The sequence below is a fragment of the Nannospalax galili genome, unplaced genomic scaffold (genome assembly GCF_000622305.1).
Source record: "Nannospalax galili isolate Female #2095 unplaced genomic scaffold, S.galili_v1.0 scaffold269, whole genome shotgun sequence".
NCBI classification, from domain to species: domain Eukaryota; kingdom Metazoa; phylum Chordata; class Mammalia; order Rodentia; family Spalacidae; genus Nannospalax; species Nannospalax galili.
In genome coordinates this window covers 120,373-142,455 of record NW_008359530.1, presented here as the reverse complement: position 1 = coordinate 142,455, position 22,083 = coordinate 120,373, and the positions used below count along the sequence as shown (strand labels likewise).

The 22,083-nt window shown below is 45.0% G+C and overlaps 1 protein-coding gene and 2 pseudogenes across 2 annotated transcripts in view; 2 read left to right on the top strand and 1 right to left on the bottom strand.

Annotated features, from left to right (window-relative positions):
• The first annotated feature begins 596 nt into the window (after positions 1-596).
• On the top strand, positions 597-997 carry LOC103725899 (annotated as a pseudogene).
• Positions 998-1,265: 268 nt separating this feature from the next.
• Figla (folliculogenesis specific bHLH transcription factor) lies at positions 1,266-6,471 on the bottom strand. Its single transcript, XM_008823264.1, has 4 exons — positions 6,259-6,471; positions 3,086-3,235; positions 1,564-1,565; positions 1,266-1,515 (listed from the first exon to the last, which is right to left on the bottom strand). The coding sequence occupies exons 1-4, from the start codon at positions 6,469-6,471 to the stop codon at positions 1,266-1,268; spliced, it is 615 nt and encodes a 204-aa protein (XP_008821486.1).
• A 17-nt stretch (positions 6,472-6,488) lies between these two features.
• LOC103725920 overlaps positions 6,489-22,083 on the top strand; it is a 17,843-nt pseudogene continuing 2,248 nt past the window's right edge. The window contains exon 1 of the transcript XR_001872179.1: positions 6,489-6,695. The product of XR_001872179.1 is annotated as a long-chain specific acyl-CoA dehydrogenase, mitochondrial pseudogene (transcript). The remainder of the gene's footprint in view (positions 6,696-22,083) is intronic.

Sequence of the window (22,083 nt, the reverse complement as noted above, 5' to 3'; positions counted from 1 at the left end):
ATATGTCATTTCAAAGCGCATTCTTGGGCCAGTGAGATGGCTCAACAGATAAAGGTATTTGCTGCCAAGCCTGATGAGCCCAGGACCTGAATGGTTGAAGGAGATATGATTCCTGAAAGTTGTCCTCTGATCTCCATGTGTGTCATGATAGAAATAACACAGGGTGCTAGAGGGATGGCTCTGCAGTTAAGAGTACTTACTGCTCTTCCAGAGAACCCCAATTCAGTGCTCATCACCCAAGTCAGGCAGCTCACAAGCTGTGAATCCAGCTCTAGTTGATCTGACACCCTTTCTGGCCTCTATAAGCACCCACATACATGTGCACATATCAACACGCAGACACACAAAAATAAAAATAATTCTTTTAAAAAGTGGGGGTGGGAGAAGGCTGGAGAGATGGGTTGGAGGTTAAGAGCACTTGCTGCTCTTCCAGAGAACCCAGAGTTCAAGTCCCAGCACCTACATGGGGGGGGTACTTACAACTGCCTGCAATTCCAATTCCGGGGGAACCCAACACCCTCTTCTGGTTTCCACAGGCAGCTGCACTCACATACATACATTCAGGCATACACACATAAAATAGATGTATCTTCAAGATGGTGGCCACCATGAAGAAGGCGGATATGGAAGACGTCAATGTTACTTTCAGAAACCAACAAAAAATAAACAAATTTGCATGAAATATGATAACTGCAGAGCTAAAGGAGAAATCAGAGTGTAAGTTCTCCAGAATTGAGAAAATGCCCATGATGACATCATGCTTGTAGATGATGACCGATTAATGATTCCTTAGTAAATTGGAGATTTTTTTTCATTAGCCACTCTCAAGAAGAAGCCCAAGAAATGTGAGAAGCAACACAGGAAACTTTGCAAGAAAAGAACAAATTGGCGCCTTAGAGGTCTGAGTGGCATCAATCAGCAGGTGTTAGCTGATTTGCAGGTTCAGTTATATGCAAAATTTGGCAGCAACATAAACCTTGAAGCTAATGAAAGTTAAACATTTAATACTTAAATAAAAATAAAGTTTGTTTAATAAACTTAAATTTTTTAAAAATAAAATTCATCTTAAAAAAAAAAAGCAGCTTTGGCCTCTGTTGGGTGGTTCTGGAGAAAGTTTCCCTCCCCTCCAGCTGCCTGCAGGCTATTTTGGAACATAATACTCTTCACACAAGTGAACTCTGTCCAAACATCTTATTTTAATCTGTTTTGCATGTAAAATGCCCACATCTCAAGGAATGATTAGGAGCATCTCAACTTCTACACAGCTATTCTAGAAGGAACCTGTCACTGGACTCCTGGTGGGTGAAGTAACTCCTGGTCACAGGCATCGTGCTCTGTTGACAAGCGTACTCCAGCTCACCATGGCCACCATATGCCCAGGGCCTCTCCTCTTCTTTCTTCAAGCCACTGGCACAGCTGGTAGGCGTGGCGATGTTTCTCAAGAGCTCTCTAGCCGGGGACACTTGAGGGTCAGAGGTGCTGCTGCTGCTGTAGGTCTGCTCCTCTGGGCCCTGTCTCCAGAGATCATAGTGATTGTCAAACAATGTAAAATGGCACTCACACTTCTTAGGATTTAAATCAACCATTTCAAACTCTCCTTGTTGCAGTAATAAGAACACTGCTTGTATAGTGGAGAGAAAAGCCATGCTGGGTGGCTGCACTTTGTTCTCTGACTCTGAACACTGTGCAGCGAGCGAGTGCCTTTGGACTATTGTGTCTGGACAGAGCCCTTGCCTTGTAAGGAATGCAGCACAGAACATAGCATTTCTGTTATACCACCATTATCATACAAAGAAGAGTTGGTCATGGAGGCCCACACCTGGAATCCCAGTACTCCAGAGGTGGAGGCAGGAGGATCATGAATTTGAAGCTAGCCTGTTTCAAGAAACAAAAACAGAACACACAAGTAAAATGAAGCTGCCTCCTGCATATGCCCAAACACTATGACCATGCTGCCAGCCACTGTGGCTAACAGTACAGTCCTCTCACCAGGGCAAAGAATCCTCCTCCCCAGCAGTCAGTCACCTGAGGAGGATTTGTGGAACACAACTAAAACTGAGTTCAACTGCACTCACATTTCTAGAGTGTTCCCCCTTGCAAGAACCTCTCCTCTCTTGCACTTGGATGAGGCCCTGATCTGAGTTTTCCTTCTTCATTCCTTTGACCCTTCTTTCCATTCTCAAACTGCCAGGATGGATAGACTTGAAGTTTGCTTGAAGCCCAGGCTGTTTATCAACACTGCCCCCTCCACCTTTCAGGAGCTGACTTCCAGCACATTTCCCTTCCAGATTCCAAATGTTGGGCCTGACTGGGCCTATCTTGGCTCTCCTGGCCTCTGTGGTTTTGTCAATGTCCATCCTCAGTTCCCACAATTCTCTTTGGCTTTGTGATCTCCTCTTATTGCTCCCTGTGCCTTCTTCTCCCTAATGACTTCCTCTTGGTGACAGTTAGGGATCAAATTGAAGACCTCACTCTCTTCATTTCTTAGTTCCCCTGGTGACAGAGTAATTTTTTAGTTCTGTTCATGAAAGAATGCATAGCCATCCAGCACTTTGGAACTGACCCTTTTGACACTGGTGATGATGGTCTGTGGACTCACAGTTTATGAAGCAAGGCCATTGAATAGTCACAAAGGCCCTATCTGCCCTGTCTGATGGCCAATCTGTCAACAGAAAGAGTCACCACAAAGCTTTCATGGAAGCCTTATCCCTGAGTTCCAGTTGTCAGGGTTCTCAAAAATTCAGCAGTTGGCCTACAGGTGCCCTAGCAGATGGTCAGATTTTGGCAAGTCTGACTGACACCTCTTAGCTGTGTGGCCTTGATCTATGTCTTTATTTCCTCTAAATGGGGACCAAAGAGGAGTGTTACAAATATTAACTGGACAGTTTGTATGGTGCTGGAACATAGAAGGGCTCAGCAAATGGTGGCTACCACTTAATCAAATTATTAACTTTTCTTGAGACAGACCCTCCCTCTATAGTCCAGAATGGCTTGAACTCATAGCAAACCTCCTGCTTCACCCTCCTGAGTGCTTCGATGACAAGTGTGTACGACCTAGCTTTCTTTTAAAAATTTAAGCACTTACCTCTGAGGTTTTTGCTCCTTCCAAAACACAGCCTAGATGAATGTATTCCATTGCACCATTAAGGATATCCACTTTGCTTGGCTCCCTACTCTGTGGTAGAAATAGCACCAGTGCCTTGAGCTTAGCAAAGCCATGGTTGAGATTTTTTATCTAGAAACCAGAAAGGCACAGTGAGGTCTTGTGACACTGACTCGTGCAGACATCACCAAGTCACAGAAGGAGTGTGAGGGTTTGACTCCTCCACCCTGTGCTGAGGATGACTCTAAGTAGGCAGCAGAGTTGCTGGCAATATACTGAACTGTGAGTGGGTGTGTGCACATTCCCAGATCCCACTCCTCCCCCCTGAAAACACACCCTCCACATTATAACTTAGAGATTTGGGGTGACTGCATAACTGACCAATAACTACCCATTGTGCCAGGATTTAAGCTGACTTCATCTTTTCCACCTTTATGAGAAAGCATGTGGAATACTTATATCACTAAGTCTCAGTGTGCTCATCTGAGGAATGGAAGTATCTTTTTGGTGGTGACTGTATGACAATACATACCTATAGCTCCTCACCCAGGTCCAACACACACCAAGTGGCTCTGCCAAGGATGAATGAAATCTTAAACACTTAAGCACTCAGCTCCCAACCTCTCTCTCATAGCAGTCTTGCCTCAGCCTCCTAAAGACTCAGAGCCAAGAGCAAGCCACTGCATGCTGGGAGACACCAGATTTCCAGTGTCCCCTACCCTGCAGAGTCTACCAGCTTTACTCTGAAGGTGGGAACTCTGAGGCTCCTATTTCTAGAGGACACAGATGGTGGGGAGCTGGTTTCCTCTATTCCACAAAGCTAGTGTGTTCCATTATCTTGAAAGCTCCCTCCCTCCCTCGAACAAAGCAGGCAAAGACACAGCCGAATCACAGAAGTAAATTGCCAGAAAAACCACAAACTGATCAGGTATCTTTTTCGGGTGTTTGTGTGTGTGCACATGCACGTAGAGGCCAAGAGGTTGACATCAGGTGTCTTAATCTCTCTTCACCTTGTCTTTTGAGACAGTGTCTCTCAATGAACCCAAACCTTACTAATTTAGCTAAAACTGGCTGGCCAGCAAGCCCCAAGGGATCTTCCTGTCTCTATCCCCCCAGCACTTGGAGTACAGGTGTGAACTATTGTGCCCAGGTCTATTACGTGGGTTCTGGGGATCAAACTCAGGTCCTCATGCTTGTATAGCAAGCATTTTACCTAAGACTAAGCCATCTCTAGAGCCTTAATTAGGTACAATTTTTTTACGTGCCATGCTGGTAACATTTTTATTTTAGCATGTTCAGCACATGAAAGAGAGAACATTCCTGTACTGAATTAACAGGGTTAAAAATTAGAAACCTTTAAAAAGCAATTAGACAACTTGTACCAAAAGTCCTGAGGCTGAGTACCTCCTATGGCCCAGTAATTCCATGTCTAGTATTTTATTATAAGGCAATTATATATATATTTAATTTATAAGGCAATTATGTAGATGTCTTTACCAGTATAAAGCTACATACATCAGGTTCTCCCAGAAATAAGGGACGCAAAAAAGTTTTCCACTTGAAGCACACACAGTCAAAACCTGTTCTGTGAAGGAACTCTAATAAAGATGAATAAAGGTTTCTGGTAATGTTAGCTGAGGAATATTCCAAAGATACATACTAGATGCTCACAATGCTTTAGAATTATCTACTTAAGCTATCCCTAACTAGAAAAATGTCTGAAAGGACACAAGCAAGAGCATTCCCGGTTATCTGTTAGGAAATTCTCATTCCCTCAGTCATTTCAGTGTTTTCCAGAAGGATTAACTTTCTCATGGTGAAGAACAATAAAACCAAGACTTCATTCTTAGAGAAAGTAATTCCCTCCTGGTACCCAGGGCTACTTAGACTATTGGATCATGGCCTGCTGGAATGACTCAAAGCTGACGACCTGAGTTTGATTTCAGGAACCCATGATGGAAGGAGAGAACTGACTTCCTTGGTTGTCCTCTGACCTCCACAAATGCCATAATACACACATGTCAGTACTTACACATAATAAATGAAAATTTAAAAATATATTGGCTCAGCCAGGTGTGGTGGCATACCTTTGATCCCAGCAATCAGGAGGCAGAGACGGGCAGATCTTTGTGATACTGCAGCTAGTCTGTTCTACACAGTGACTTTCCAGTTAGCGGAGGCTCATAATCTCATTTTAGGGTTACCAATCAATGACTGGTTGTTTTTATAATGCATCCAGTGTCTGATAAAAGCATCATTTCCATTCTTGAGATTTCCTCAACTTGCCTCTATTCTTCTGTCCCACTTGGTCCTAAAACTCAAGAGGTTTAGGAGCAAGTCCTAAGCCTAAAGATGTGCTGCTCTACCTCTTCCACCCCTCACTCTTCCTACTCCAGGGTCACCTTTCCTGAGCCAAATCAAGATTATCCAGGACAACAGGACATCCACCTGGGCTTTCAAGCAATCTCCTTAATTTGGGGCCAAGTTTTGCTGGCGATTCTAAACGCTGTCAGCAGGTGGTATTCCAAACATGCCTACCTTGCTACTCGACGAGGAACTAAGCATGTGCTCATCCTAGGGCATTGGGGCTTGCTACTTTAAGAGGTGGGGGAGGGGCGGGACAGATGGCTTAATGCTTAAAGGTGCTTACAGCACAACCTGACAATGGAACCCACCTAAAGGTGGAAGGAGACTCGGTTCCTTAAAGTTGTCCTCTAACCTCTACAAACACACACACCACACAACAAAAAGGTTTAAGTAGCTTCCTGTATTTGAGGCCAGGGTGCACCAGGCAGGGAAAAGGACTTGACACCTTTAGCACCTAACACCCAACCCTCACCTACAGTGTGAGGCTAAGGCAGAGCTCCTGCACCCTGAGCACCTGTAAAGCACCTGTCCCGTCCCAGGTGCCACGTCTGAAGGTATAAGGGGCTTCCTCTACCCGGCTCTGCTCCTGCTAGACCTGCACAGTACAGGAGGGTCTGTGGGTGAGACAGCCACTCCCACAGCCGTGAACCAGAATCTGCACAGAGGGGAAAAAGGCCACTGGGAACCCAAGGCAGCCTCAGGAAGACAAAGTAGCGGAGGCCGCCAGGTGTGGGGTGGTAAGCACAGGCCAGCACCGTCACGGGAGCGTGGTCACCTGGGACCCTCACCCGCTCACGCTCCTTGACGTTGGCCATGCGCCGTCGCTCCAGCACCAGGTGCAGGGCGTCCATGGACGAGTATCCACCCGAGGGCAGCCGCTTGAGCCGGCAGATGGCCGCTAGTCGGGGCAGAGGTCCGAGCTGCGCCTGCAGCATCTCCTCCAACACCTCGGCCTGCGGAGTGACCAGGAAAAGCTCCGGGAACGCGGACACCGTGTCCATGGTGGCACGTGCAGGCCATGAGCAAGGGCCTTTCACTTATCAAGCCTCAGGGGTGTGATGGGGCGTGGTGTGTGGAGGAGGGTGCCTGCGCTCAGGCTGAGGCCGTGAAAGGATACATGCTCAGGTGGAGGGCTAGCCAGTGGCTAGAGGTTATGGTCAAAGTGTCTCACACTTGGAGCACCAAGTCAGGTGGCACCGGCCTGGGCCAGGGCGGGGAGGACCAGGTGGAAGTCCATACTCAAGGGCTTTACATCTGAGGTTCACAAGACCCAGGCAGGGACAAGAATTGGCGGGGGGCATGAAGGGGAGGTACTGGCACCTGGAAGTTCATGATCAAGAAGTCTTATACACCTGGGCCAGAGTCTGTGGTCAAGCCTGACAACCTGAGTTCATGCTCCAGAACCCACATGCTGGAAGGAAAGAACCAACCTCTGCAAGTTGTCCTGAGACCTTCACTTATGCGTTGTGGCTTGTGAGCACACATTCAAAATAAATGTGTGCCTGGGGCAAGGTGGTCCATGGTGAACAGGCCTTAAACGCCTGCCACACCTTGCACCTCAGGCACAAAACACCTGGCAGTACCCACTGAGGGGCAGGCAGCAAGAATTGAGAATAAGAGGCAGAGGGAAACCAGAGCACCTGGAGGTCTCTGGTAAAGGACCTTACACCTGCCTCGGGTGGGAGCCGGAGACCTAGGCACATAGGAGCCTGATGTGCGGAGGGGCAGGGCCCGCGAAGAGGAGGGCCCACAATGGGTTTAGGTGAATGCAGTAGAGGATTTCTTTTTGAGACAGGGTCTCCCTCTGTCATTCCTGAAACTATTCAGACCAGGCTGGCTTCGAATTCACAGAGATCCACCTGCCTCTGCCACCAGAGTGCTGGGAGGAAAGGTGTGTGTCAACCTTTAATCAAAAGGCCTTGTTGGTAGCAAGCCACCGAGGCCATGGGGCGGGGCAGGGCGACTGCACAGACAATTGGCCTAAGGGACTAACAGCTTTGGCACTAGCAGGCATGGATAGGACGCACTGAGGAGCGAGCCCGCTGATGGTAAAAGCAGGTTCACCCGGAAGTCCGTGGTGGAAGAGCCTTAACCTGCCTGACTGGCCTGCAAGAAAAAATAAAAGGCAGGACCTGTGGAGGGGCGGCCAGTGTGCAAGGGTTTTTAATCACCAAGTTTTATACCTGTCACACCTCCCGTATGCAACAAACAGGGACAAGCAGACAGGTTAAGGCTCTTCCACTGTGGATTTCCTGGTGAAGGCCATGGTTGAGGGGGCTTTACACCTGCCTCGCTTCACTGCAGACACATAGAGGAGTGAAAAGATCCAAAGGTCTTACCCCTGTGGCACCTGCTGGAGAGTAAAAAGGGTGAGGCTGCTGGGACCAGGGGAGGGCTGGCAGCCTGCCACTGTAGTGGATTATGGTGGAAGAGATTTTCAACTGGGGCACCTCCAACACAGAAAGTTAGGCTTGAGGAGTTGGCCTCACCTCTTGCCCTCACTACCTGGCAGTGTTGAGGACTTGTGCATTCTGGACACCACCAGCATCTCTTAATACCCTGGGTGGTTACTGTGAACCCTGGATGATTTGCCCACTCTGGGTTCAATGGTAAATTGAACCATACTAAGGTACCAGTCCCCCAAATTCTGATTCCATCCATCTGAGTTGGGGCCTAAGTTTCTGGCTGTGTGCATGTAGATGTTGGCACATAACTACAAATATACATGTTGGGGCTAATCTTGGTTGTCAACTTGACATATGGGAAGAGGGAATCTCAGTTGAGGAATTTTTCCCAAATCACGTTGGCCTGTGGTCAGTCTAAGGTATTTTCCTAATTGCTAATTGAATGTGGGAGGGCCCCATCCCTGGGAAGGTGGGCTTGGTCAGAGTAAGAAATGTAGCTGAGCAAGTCAGTAAGCAGCCTTCCTCCCTGGTCTCTGTTTCTGTTCTGCCTCCAGCTTCCTGCCTTGGTTTCCCTTGAGATGGACCGTCTCCTGTAAACAAAATAAACCCCTTCCTCCCAGGTTGCTTTTGGTCATGGTGTTTATCACAGCAACAGAAAGCAAGTAGAACAATACGTTTGCATACTTAAAACTCATTTTGAAACACTGCTGCTGTAAGATAGCTGAGCCCGGAGCTCTGGCCTACCTAGGATACCTGAGGACTTGGGCTCCATCCGCAGCTGAAACAAACAAAAATGCTGCAGAGGAGCTACCTGCTGGTTGTGCAGTGTGATAGAATATGTGAATTTCAGGAGAGCCATAAGCTTCATTAGAGGAGGCCATAAAGACATAAATTCCTTAGAGTGGCTAACTGGCCCTAAACTGGCAGCCTAGCCTTGCTCAAGTCTGGCCATGCTCAAGCCTTATCAACTGGTCATTCCCTGGACTGAGACAGACTGTGGAGCCCACCTGTCTCCTTTAGGGCTATAGATAACTCACCCTTCTGCCTGAGCAAATAATTTTCAGAAAAGAGACCCTCAAGGACACAGGACCCTGGCATGGAGTTAACTCTTGCAGCTGTCCAGCAGAGCTCCTATATAAGAGCAGATTGCTCCCTGTTCAGAGCACAGATAATCATTCCCCGTAAAACAGCTTTTAACAGCCCCTTGCTGGGCTTCCTGAATCCAGGGAGCACATTCTTTGCCTGTAGCAGGTCTGGCTCTGACTCTTCTTTCTAAATTTTAAACTCCTTCCTTTTTCTGCCCTCCTAAATATAACACTGTTGAGGGACTTTTTCCTTGTTGACACCTCCCACATTTGTTACAGGCTTCAACCTAACCTCTTTCTCTTCATGGCCATTATTTTCATTATTCTTTCTCCAAACTATGTCAACTGCTTTTTGTTTTAGTATTTGAGACATCTTACTGTATTTCGAGGTCTCTGGCTCGGTCTCAGTTTTTGGGCTAAAGCCATGGTCCTGCCTCAGCTTCTGGAGACTGGAATCACAGGCACGTGCCTCCTCACCCAGCCCACCCGCTCTCTGTTGCTGTCAGCTTTGTCCTTCTCTGTCTCGTTAGGTGTGTTGGGGAAATGAGAAAACTGAAGCTGTAGCAGAGGCTTTAAATGACCTTTAAAAAATTATTATTTAAAATCAAGGAAGCAGCAAGGATTGGTGGCTCCTGTATGCAACTCTAGGACTTGGGAGGCCGAGGCAGCAGGATCACCTAAATGAGGACAGGCTGGGATATAGACTGACACCATGCCTCAAAATAAATATAAAACAAATAAAAAATAAACTAAAATTTAGGAACCTGTTTGTTCACTTAGGGAGACTTGGAAGGACTGCAGTAAAAAGTCAGCCTTCATTTCTCCCTGGCTCCCCTCCCTGATCCACACCAGGCACAAGTGAGGGGTGAAAGTCTTGGCCTCCATCTGCAGGGTTCACAGAGGGTCAACAGTTCATCTCTCCAAGAAGAAGAGGAAAAGACACAGGGAACAGCCTGAGGTCATTTCCTCACAAGTGCTCTCAACTCAAAAATCTTGTTCCCTCTGTGGGACTTCACTGCCATGACTCACAGCAAGATGCCAGCCCAGAGCCCTGTGGGCTACAGTGGCCACAGAGGAGCTGAGACTCTGGCAGGGCTGGGGTTACAGCAGAGGTTGGGTCAGGGGGACTAGACTGACCATTTTGGACATCACTGGAACTCCCAGGTCTCATTTCCATGTGCTGAAGGCTGGCATAGAGAGACCCTTCCCTGGAGTCAGTAGGGAGTCAGGAAGCATAACTGCAAAAGAGTGACCCCGGACACTTGGACAGTGGGGCCCATGTGCAAAACTTAGTGCTAAACTCACCCCTAGGCAGTAAATTTTTGTGGTTGGTTATTGTGGATTTTTGTTGGTTTTTTGAAGAAGGATCTCCTATAATCTAGACTGATGTTGAACTTCCTATATAGCTAAGGATGACCTTGAATTCCTGATTCAACAGACTCCACCTCCCAAACGCTTGGATCCCAAGTATGTATCATCATGCCAGCTCTATGCATTAACTCTTCATTCTAAACATCACCCCTAAGAGGGGGCTTCTCTAGCTATTATCATTTCACACAGGAGAAAACAGACATAGCAAGTTGGCTCTCACAGGGAGAAAGAACAGAGCTGGGGTTGCACACATTTCACCCCTGTCTGTCATAGTCCCCCATGTGGTAAGTGGCAGCTCTGATGGCAAAGATAGTTTCAGAACCACATTAAAAATGCTGGAGGTCTAGATCTATCTATCCAGATAGATCCAGAGTGGCCAGGCAGAGGGTGGCTGGGGCACCTCTGCAGAAGGTAGTCAGAGCTGGCAGAGGCCTAGCTGAGCAGTGAGGCTCAGTTCCAGTGACCTTTTCAGAGGTGTAATGAAAGGTACACAGGGACCTCCTTGAGGGGGCCCTGGATTCCAAGTCTTGGGATCTGTAGTCTGCCAGATCTAAGAAGGAACACTACAAAAAAGGCAGGGCTTTGGGAAGCATCAAGAGGCAATTAAGGGGGTCAGGAAGGTGGCCCAGTCAGTAAATGTCAGCCTCATAAGCCTGAGGACTTGAGTTCAGATCCCTAGAACACATGTAAAACTCCAGGCAATGTGCCTGTAATCTCAGCAATGGGAGAAGAGAGACAGAGACAGGTGGATTCCTGGAAGCTTTTGGGATGACTAGCTGTGGAGAAGTTTCAGCCCAAGCAAGGGGGAAGGTGCCTGAGGACCAACACCCAGGATTGTCTTCTGACCTCCACACCAGGGCACCATGCACACATGCACCCAAACCCACACAAAGACACACCACAAAATAAGGATGACGGGAATACAGAAGCTTAGAGGATTGGGAGGAAGGAGCTGAGACACAGCTGTGCTGAGGACTCTACAGCCTTGTCCTACAGACAAAGCCATGGTGACCTCCATCTTCTGAAGCTCCTGGGTTTTCACCTCTCCCAAGGGCAGCCTAACCTTACTCTCCCTGACTCTCAATGAGTTTTGGAGCTATTGTATAAGATTGTCCTCTGACAGATGCCTTCTTCCCAAGTTCCTCTGTACCTGTTTGCTTGCCTGTTCACACCCAGCTTCCAGGAGAGTCAAGGGACCCTCCCAACTCATGATTTGCCATTAGGTTCTAATTGCTACTGGCCTGGGGGAGGAGCTAGCGTATATAGGTGGGAGGAAACAAGGGGAGATGCTCTCCTGCCATTTTGTATGGATATGGAGAAGCCACCATCCATGGTGGATGTAGACATCCCAGTGAGGCTTTCATGGAGGGAGCACTCACATTCCTGTAAGTAAACCCTCACCTATTGCTCTGTGAGTAAACCCAAAATAAACTCACTGGTTTCCCATACTTATGTTTGGTGAAATCATACCTCAGTTTGTGGTTGGGACCAAGGGAAGAATAGGGAAGACATGGTTTATCCTCCCCTCCAAGGGAATTTTAGTAACAGGGACTTTCATTGGGGCTGTTGGGGTTTGGTGGTCTTGAGCTGTGGCAAGAATTCCCCAGAGCAGCACTAGAACCATTAATACTGGTTCTTGTGAGGCAGTACAGGAGGAGGGGCCCTCTAGTGGGTGAGGGCACACAGCCAGGGGTGGTCCTGAATCCCCACATGAGGACTGGGCAAAGTGTTATACAAATCAGGAGTACAAGAGAATGGGGGTGACTCGTTGGAGGACAGTTACTTCATACTTTCATCTAATCTGCTCACTATCCTCAGCCTCAAAATGCTGTGACAGGGTCATCAAACTGGCTCAGTGGGTAAAGGCACTTGCTGTGTGAGCCTGATGACCTGAGTTTGATTCCTGAACCTATATAGAGACTTAATTCCAAATTTTTCCTCTGAACTCTAAATGCATGTACACACACACACACTCACACACACACACACACACACAATACATGCACACAAACTCCCAAACTGATCATGGAATTAAGTCTTTAAAACTACTGTGACATCTCCTCCAGAGTGTGTTAAGTCTCTTCACTGAGGAACTACTCCTTGCCCCTAGAAAAACAAGCCTGGGTGTCACTCCATGACAACTCTGTGTCTATGATTTCTTCACTCTGTTGGCGATGGCTCATCTCAAATTATATGGGACCCCAACTTCCATCCAGTTGGTACTTATTTTCAGAAATTTCTGGGTGAGAAAACAGGAGGTCCTAGAGATCCAACTGTACAACCCATGTGGTAGCCATTGCCAGAGCCTTCCAGCTCTAAGAGGCTCTTGGCACTTGATGATGGAGAAAGGAATGGACCTCAGGAGGCAGATCACCTCCTAGATGGCATGGGTTGTGGTCGAGACAGAATGTCATCATGTAGTCCAGGATGGCCTAAAAGTCATGGTAATATAACTGCCTCAGCCTCCCAAGTGCTGAGATTACAGAAATGTGAGCCATCCTACCTGGCAAGCACATATATTTTAGACGAGTTGCTGAATTGCCCTGGGCCTCATTGGCCCCATCAAATAACACACTAGCTGCGTTCTAACCCTAAAACATCAGGAAGCAATAGGACATTTGTTTCTTCCTCATCCCTGACTCTCCTCATCCCATGATGACCTTCCCATCAAACACTGGGAAAATTCTCCATTCACCTCAGCCAAGAACAAATCAGAGGAGAAAGAGCCCCAATCAAGGCAGACTGAAGAGGATACCTCCTGTTTACCACATAGGTGTCTCCTGGATGCCAGAACCACCACTGGCTTTGACCCAAATACCCGAGAGGAACAGCTTCTCTGCAAAGTCTCCCCTAACACAACCTACCTGACATCCTGACTCATGACAATGAGAGCAGGATGGATAGAGACCACAGGTACCCCACCTCAGCAGCCCCCAAGATACCACATCTCCATGATGTTCCATGACCAGAAATTCCTTTTCCTAAACAGGCAGCCATGTGCTTCCGAGCACCACTGCCTCTGAGACATATGTGACCTGAGCCAGCTTCACAGAAACCAGGCCAATCTGCCATCAAGGGATTTCACATATGACCTAGGTCAATGCCACACAAATTAGGCCAATATTCAGGCACTTCTGACACAGAGGAGGCCAGGTCCCCCTTAAAAGAAGATACTGCAGAAACCAGACAGTTCACACCAAGGGTGTGAGAGGTGCTTTCCTGTGGGAACTGAGGGCCAGGGCTTCTTTCCAGAAATACCAGAGTAATATAAAACAACAGAGGGGGATTCTCTTTGTTTTTAAAATATTTATTTTTATCTTTATTTCTGTGTGTGTGTGTGTCTGCATGTGCCACCTGTGTACAGGTGCCTGGAGAGGCCAGAACTTGGCACTGGATCCCATGGAGCTGGAGTTACAGGTAGTTGTAAGCCACCTGATTGATGCTAGAAATGGTTCTAGTCTGTAAGAAGAATAAGCTCTTGTAACTGCTGAGCCAACACCAAGGTAGATCTTCCTCAGAGCCCCTCAGAAGGCCAGCTGATGCTATGGTAGCCATCAGCTGATGATGTGGTGTTTGTTGCGCTATAAGGAGGGAAGTTGAGTAGCCTGAATGGTATTTGAAAATGTATCAACAAGGATTTGAGTGGTAACAGTCTCAGAACTGTATATTTGTTCCTTCTGGGCCATTCTTGCACAAATAAAGTTCACCCAAAGCCTTATATGCTGCTAGAATGAAATCAGATAGGGCTGTGCTCCAGGAGACAGAACCATACCAAGAATGGCAGTGGCCCTCCTCTGTCCCCACCTCCTTCCTCAGTCCTGTTACCTGTTGCCCCAGGGTCTGTCTGGGACATTTATACAGTGCCCCCAAATGAGTGTCACTGTGCTTTGTCTAGTGAAAGCCCCGGACAGCTGAAGGTTTGGGGAGATCCCATCTGTACCTGGCACCAAATCCCTGCTGTCTTGCTGCCCTGGGGTCCCCAGTCAGGAACTTCACTCTCCTGCCTCCTTTCCCAATGGACTCCTCCACCAGTCTCCCAGTACTGGGACACACAGGCCATGGGCCTAATTCGGGACTGAGCATACCTAGAAAGACTCATAAGCATGTAGAAGTTTCCAGAGTCCCTTCTGGCTTTTCTTGTGTAACTCATTCTCTCCCTGGGGAGCTGTTCCAATCCCACAAGGCCAGCTACAAGTTCTGTGGCAGCTCAAATGCACAACACTTCACACCTGATCCAGACCTAGGATCGGTTGCCAATTGGAGAGCTTCATCCACGTGACTGTAGGCTCTTTATGCTTAGCTATCCCAAACTGTCTCCCCTGCCCCAAAAGCTTCTTCATTTCCTGGTACCCTCTTTCAGAGTCCTTCTTCCCCATCCTTCAGAGGATCATGGAGGACTTAATGGGGTTCCCTCCTGGAGTCTCTTGTATGGAATGTGGTGAATGGAATGTAACTTGTCCCAGCAGGGACACCATTACAGGGCTCCAAATGCCAGGGTCATAGCTCCCCTTTGGCAGGGATGAGGATAGGGAAGGAAAGGGCACTGGTATTCCTTGTCCTAATCCAGGGTTCTAAGGTGCCAACATTTCTCATCATTGTGTCAGGATTGACTCAGTTTCCTTCTGGGCATTTGAATGGTAACCAGAGTTCAGACAGACTTGCCTTTGGAGAGTCAACCTAAGTGGGTACAATCTGCTTTTATTTCAGAGGAAGAAGTGAGATAACTCAAAAGATCCTCTGTGAGTTCCCTTGCTTTAGAGATCCCAAGCCAAGCTTTCCTCCACACCCAGGTGGGGCTGAAACACAGAGGTACTAGGGGGTGGCAGACACAAGGCCATTAGCTGGCTTGTGTTGTTTTCTAGAGAAGCATCTCTGGTCTGGTCTTAAAACCATGTTCTCAAATCTACTGGAAATGGACTGGAGTTGCAAACTCGACTGGATTTTGACTCCTACAAGCTCTATCCTCAGTGATCTCTACTCCCCTCCCAACCCACTTGAATATGTCTCCTTCCATAAGCAAAACTAAAACCCAGAAGAAGCCATCAACAGCCAAAAGGAGAGGGGGAAATTTCTATTTGTTTCCTGAGACAACCTGAGAGTGTGGGTTCGGACCTCCATCAGAGTGGCTCTTATCTCAGCAGGGCATCAGAGAGTGCTGAGTTCTGGCCTCCCTCAGGCCTGCCTCTGGCAGAGGGCCTGAGAATGCAGGGGATTGCCTGAGAGTGCCCAGATCCTGCCTCCACAAGGTGGTGAGCTTCCCCTAATTGCACCATACCAATCCCCCTACCTGGGGTTTTGTGTGGCCCCTCTCAAGGCCCCACAGCAGGTCTGGCTTTGGTAGGCTAAGGCTGAGATCCTAGCAGACAGTCTGAGAAGGTGGGTTTCAACCTCCATTGGTGTAGCGGCTCTGATCACACAAGACCACCAAAGAGTGCCGAGTTTTGGCCTCCTCCATCCTCCCTCAGGCCTCCCTCTGGCAGAGGGCCTGAGAACACAGGGGACTGCCTGAGAGCAGCCGGATCCTGCCTCCATGTGGTGAAGGAAGCCTGAGTGTACCTGACTGGAACCTGAATTGGGTTTCTGTGGTTACCCTTGAAGAGATGATCTGAAGCCATCAGTTCCCTCCAAATTAAACCTGAGAGAACATGAACCCTCTACCAACCAGCTTTACATAATGAATAAAGAAAGAATCTAGGCACCCCATTAATACAAACAGAAGCATACTTCAACTTAATTCTCATATCATAATAATAAACAACAAAAGAAATTCATATGCCAAAATCACAATGAAAGAATAATAAAATGGAAAGCCAAAACACTAGGTCCCCACCGTACTCCATCAGTCCTGTAGAAGAGTTCTACAAGGAGAACCCCCTAGAGTAACCAAGGACACTGAATTTAAAAGAACAATCATAAACATGATCAAGGAATTCGATGAATTTAAAGAACACATGAACAAAAAAATCAAAGAACTAAAGAAGATAGGGATAAACTTCTAGATGAATTCACAAAAAAGATAGAAACATTGAAGAAAACTCAGGAAGAAATGAAGAATGAAGTGCAAAACTCAATAAACCAACTTGAAACAACAGAGGAAATCCTTACCACAAGAATGAATGAAATGGAAAACAGAATATCAACACTGGAGGATAAAGTCAAAGAACTGGATTACTCAATCAAAGATTATGGAGAATTAAAAAAAACAGAGGAATGGAATATGCAAGAGATATGGGACACCATGAAAAGACCAAATCTACGGCTCATAGGAATAGAGGAAGAAGAATTACAGGTTAATGGTGTTGACCAGATCTTGAACAGGATTGTGGAAGACTATTTCCCAAAATTAAGGCAAGACATCCCCATACAAATACAGGAAGCACATAGAACACCAAATAGGGTCAGAAAAGAAAAACCAAAACACAAGAATGTAAGAGATGTGGGACACCATGAAAATACCAAATCTATGGATCATAGGAATAGAGGAAGGTTAATGGTGTTGACCAGATCTTGAACAGGATTGTAGAAGAGAATTTCCCAAAATTAAGGAAAGATATCCCCATACAAATACAGGAAGCACATAGAACCCCAAATAGACAGGATCAGAAAAGAAACTCCCCACAACATATCATAGTAAAAGCACTAAATGTACAGAACAAAGAGAGAATACTGAAAACAGCAAAAGAAAAACAAGTCACATACAAAGGAAAGCCCATCAGAATTACAGCTGACTTATCAGTGCAAACTATGAAAACCAGAAGAGCCTGGACCAAGGTATTTCCAGTTCTACATGACAACAGATGCGAGCCCAGAATATTATACCCACTAAAAATGTCTATTATAGTTGAGGAGGAAAGAAAAATCTTCCATGACACGAATAGTCTGAAAGAATACATGTCCACAAAACCAGCCCTTCAAACAATACTTGAAGCAATACAGAAAGCAGAGAGAGAAACAACTATATACCCCAGGGGCAACAAAATAAAATATATAATGGTATAATCTAGGAAACACAAAATTAGAGAACACAAACAACAATCAAAATGATGGCAACCAAAGCACATCTTTCAATAATAACCATATATATCAATGGACTGAACTCCCCAGTCAAAAGACACAGGCTAAGCGAATGGATTAAGAAATAAAATTTATGTCTTTACTGTCTGCAAGAAACCCATCTCACCTTCAAGAACAGGCACTACCTTCAGGTAAAAGGATGGAAAGACTATTCCAAGCCAATTGAACTATTAGAAACAAGCAGGGGTTGCAATTCTAATATCTGACAAAATAGACTTCAAAGTAAAACTAATCAGAAGAGATAATAAGGGTCACTTCATTCTGACCAAATGAACAGTTAACCAAGATGATACTACAGTCCTTAACATATATGCACCAAATTCTGGTGCACCTAAATTCATAAAAACAACACTTCAGGACTTTAAGACACAGATTAACCCCAACTCAGTAAAAGTAGGGAACTTCATTACCCCACTGCCTCCATTAGACAGGTCAACTGGACAAAGAATGAACAGAGATGTCTGAATTAAATGAACCACACATCAAATGGACCTAACAGACATCTTTCAAATATTCCACCCATGCACCACAGAATACATATACTATTCAGTACCCAATGGAACTTTTTCAAAAACTGACCACATAATGGGCCACACAACAAATATCAACAAATACAAAAATATTGAAATAATTCCAAGCATTCTATCAGACCACAAAGCAACAAAGCTCAGAATCAACACTGGACAAAGTCCTAGTCACTACACGAACTCGTGGCAATTGAACAACACACTCCTAAACAATGAGTGGGTCAAAGGAGAAATTAAGAAAGAAATAAAAGAATTCCTGGAATTTGACAAAAAGAACAATACAACACAACAGAACCTCTGGGACACATTAAGAGCAGTCCTAAGAGGGAAGTTTATAGCTGTAAGTGTCTACATTAAAAAATTAGAAAGAGCCCAAATAAATGACCTAATACTACAACTCAAGGCACTGGAAAGGGAAGAACAAATGAAACCCAAACCCAGAAGAAGAGAAGAAATAACAAAAATCAGGGCAGAAATTAATGAAAGAGAAACCAAGAAAACAATACAAAGAATCAATGAATCTAAGAGGTGGTTCTTTGAAAAAATGAACAAGATAGACCATTAGCCCAGTTAACCAAAAGAAAAAAAGAGCAAATCCAAATGAACAAAATCAGAGATGAAAGGGGAAACATCACAACAGACACCCAAAAGATCCAGACCATTATAAGGGAATATTTTAAAAACCTATACGCCACTAACTCCGAAAGTCTAACAGAAATAGATGGATATCTGAAATCATGGGAACCTCCAAACTTAAACCAAGAATAGATCAATAGTTTAAACAGACCCATATCACATAAGGAAATTGAAATAGCAATACAAAGCCTCCCAACTAAAAAAAGCCCTGGCCCACATGAATTTACAGCAGAATTCTACCAGACACTTAAAGAAGACTTCCAACCAATACCACTTAAATTATTCAAAATGATAAAAACAGAAGGAGGACTCCCAAATTGCTTCTATGAAGCCACCATCACTCTAATACCCAAACTGGGTAAAAACACAACCAAAAAAGAAAACTATAGACCCACATCCTTAATGAACATAGATGTAAAAATTCTCAACAAAATACTTACGAACCTCATACAGACACACATCAAAAAGATCATTCACCATGATCAAGTAGGCTTTATCCCAGAAATGCAGGGATGGTTCAATATGTACAAGTCAATAAACATCATTAATCATATAAATGGACTCAAAGACAAAAATCACATTGTCATCTCAATAGATGCAGAAAAGGCTTTTGACAAAATTCAGCATGCATTTATGTTCAAAGTCCTAGAGGGAATTGGACTGGAGGGAACATACCTCAACATAATTAAAGCTATATACAACAAACCCACAACCAACATCATTCTAAATGGAGAAAAACTGGAAGCATTCCCATTGACATCAGGAACCAGAAAAGGATATCCACTGTCTCCACTCCTTTTCAACATAGTGCTTGAAATTCTTGCTAGAGCAATAAGACAGGAGAAGGAAATTAAAGGAGTACTAATTGGAAAAGAGGAGGTCAAACTATTACTTTTTGCAGATGATATGATACTATACCTAAGAGATCCCAAAAGTTCCATCACAAAACTCCTAGAACTGATCAACATTTTCAGTTTGGTGGCAGGTTATAAAATCAATCTACAAAAATCAGTAGCCTTTCTATATACCAATAACAAGCAATTGGAGAAAGAATTCAGGGAAATGTTCCCATTCACAACTGCTGCAAAAAAAAAAAAAAGATAAAACATCTTGCAATAAATCTGACCAAAGACACCAAATATCTCTAAAATGAAAATTTTAAATCATTAAATACAGAAATTGAGAAAGACACCAGGAGATGGAAGGACCTCCCATGCTCATGGATTGGAAGAATTAATATCATGAAAATGACCATCCTACCAAAAGCAATATATAGATTCAATGCAATTCCAATCAAAATCCTGATGACATACTTCACAGAATTAGCAAAAAACCATCCTTAAATTTGTATGGAAGCACAAAAGACCCCTGATGGCCAAAGCAACCCTGAGCACAAAGAGCAATGCTGGGGGGATTACTATACCAGATCTCAAAGTATGCTACAGAACCACAGTCATAAAAACAGCATGGTATTCACACAAAAATAGGCACATAGATCAATGGAACATCATTGAAGCTCCATACCCGAGTACACACAGTTTCAGCCACCTGATATTTGACAAAGGTGCCAAGAACACACAATGGAGGAAAGACAGCATCTTCAACAAATGGTGCTGGCAAAACTGGATCTCCACCTGCAGAAGAATGAAATTAGATCCTTATCTTTCACCTTGAACAAAATTCAACTCCAAATGGATCAAAGATCTCAATGTGAAACTGGAAACCCTGAAACTATTAGAAGAAAATATTGGCAGTAACTTACAAGATATAGGTGTAGGAAAGGATTTCCTAAATCAGACAGAAGTTGCTCAGGAATTAAGGTCAGCAATCAATGAGTGCAACCTCATTAAACTAAAAAGCTTCTGTACAGCAAAAGAAACAATCAAAAAAGTGAAGAGAAAACCCACAGAGTGGGAAAAATTCTTCACCAGTAACACATCTGACAGAGGTATATCATCCAGAATATATAAAGAACTCAAAAAACAAAGAATCGAGAAACCAAATGACCCAATTAAAAGATGGGCTAAAGACCTAATCAGAGGGTTCTCAAATGAAGAAATAAAGATGGCTAAGAAACATCTCAAAAAGTTTTCAACATCATTAGTAACCAGGGAAATGCAAACTAAAACCACCATAAGTATCACCTTACTCCAGTCAGACTGGCTAGGATCAAGAGAACAAATGACAGCAAATGCTGGAGAGGATGTGGAGAAAGGGGAACACTCATTTATTGCTGATGGGATTGCAAACTCACGCAACCCCTATGGAAAACAGTGTGGAGAACTCTTAAAAAACTAAAAATGAACCTACCATATGACCCAGTTATACCACTCCTTAGCATAGACCCAAAGGGCTCATCCTATTGTAGAGACACTGGTACAACCATGCTTGTTGCTGCTCATTTCACAATAGCTAACAGATGGAAGCAACCTAAGTGTCCCTCAACTGATGAGTGGTTAACAAAAATGTGGTATATTAACACAATGGAGTTCTATTGAGCAGTAAAGATGAAATAACGAAATTTACAGGTAAATGGATGGATCTAGAAACTGTTATACTAAGTGAAGTAACACAGACTCAGAAAAACAAACGACGTATGTTCTCCCCCATATGTGGCTCCTAGCACCAAACCCTTTTCAATTCCAGGTTTTTTAATAAGATAATGCTATATAGCCGTCTCTTCTGCATGAAATAACTACCATCATCAGGACTTCCACTGAGCCTGATCACTAAAAATAGTCACAATTGGGCTTGTTGATGGTTGCACTCATTCTTTAAAGAACTGCCATGCAGGGTTGCTGGACCCTCACCTGAGTATCCGGGCACTCTTCCCAGCCAACTAGTCCAGCCTTGAAAGACAAAAGAAAAATGAGGAAGAACCCAATAGAGGGATGCTTTTGAAAGCCCTTATCAAGAAACTCCAATGGACTCTCATATGAACATTTGAAAATTGCCCTGTTCTGACTTTTTTCTACTTCCCTGTCTAGGGAAGTAGAAAATTACTTTTTCTACTAATTACTCTTGCCTTTACTTCTTCACATTTCTTATTCATGATTTAAGGACTTTCTTCTCCCCCTAGAGACAAGAGTTAGGCAATTTGGGAGTCTTTTATATAGACCCACTGTGATAGCTAATCCTGGGTGTCAACTTGACTGGATCTGGGATTAACTGAAATGAGAGATATCTTCTTGATTGGATCATCTGAAGCTGGAAGACACACCCTAAATGTGGGTGTTACCGTCTGGCGGCAGCCCATATAAAAGGCCATGGCAGAGGAGAACGCCAGGCTTCTTGGGGCTTGCCTTCTCTCTTGCTGGTGAGTTTCATCTTGCTGCTGTAGACTGAAGACTAGCTGATCTTTTGGAATTTGTCAGACCTTCAGCACCAGATTGTGACTACTGAGACATCCAGCCTCATGGACTGAGTGACTACGGATTCTCAGCCTCTCCAGTGTAGTGCAGCCATTGTTGGACTATTTGGACTCTATCCTGTGAGCTAAGCTGATAAATTTATAT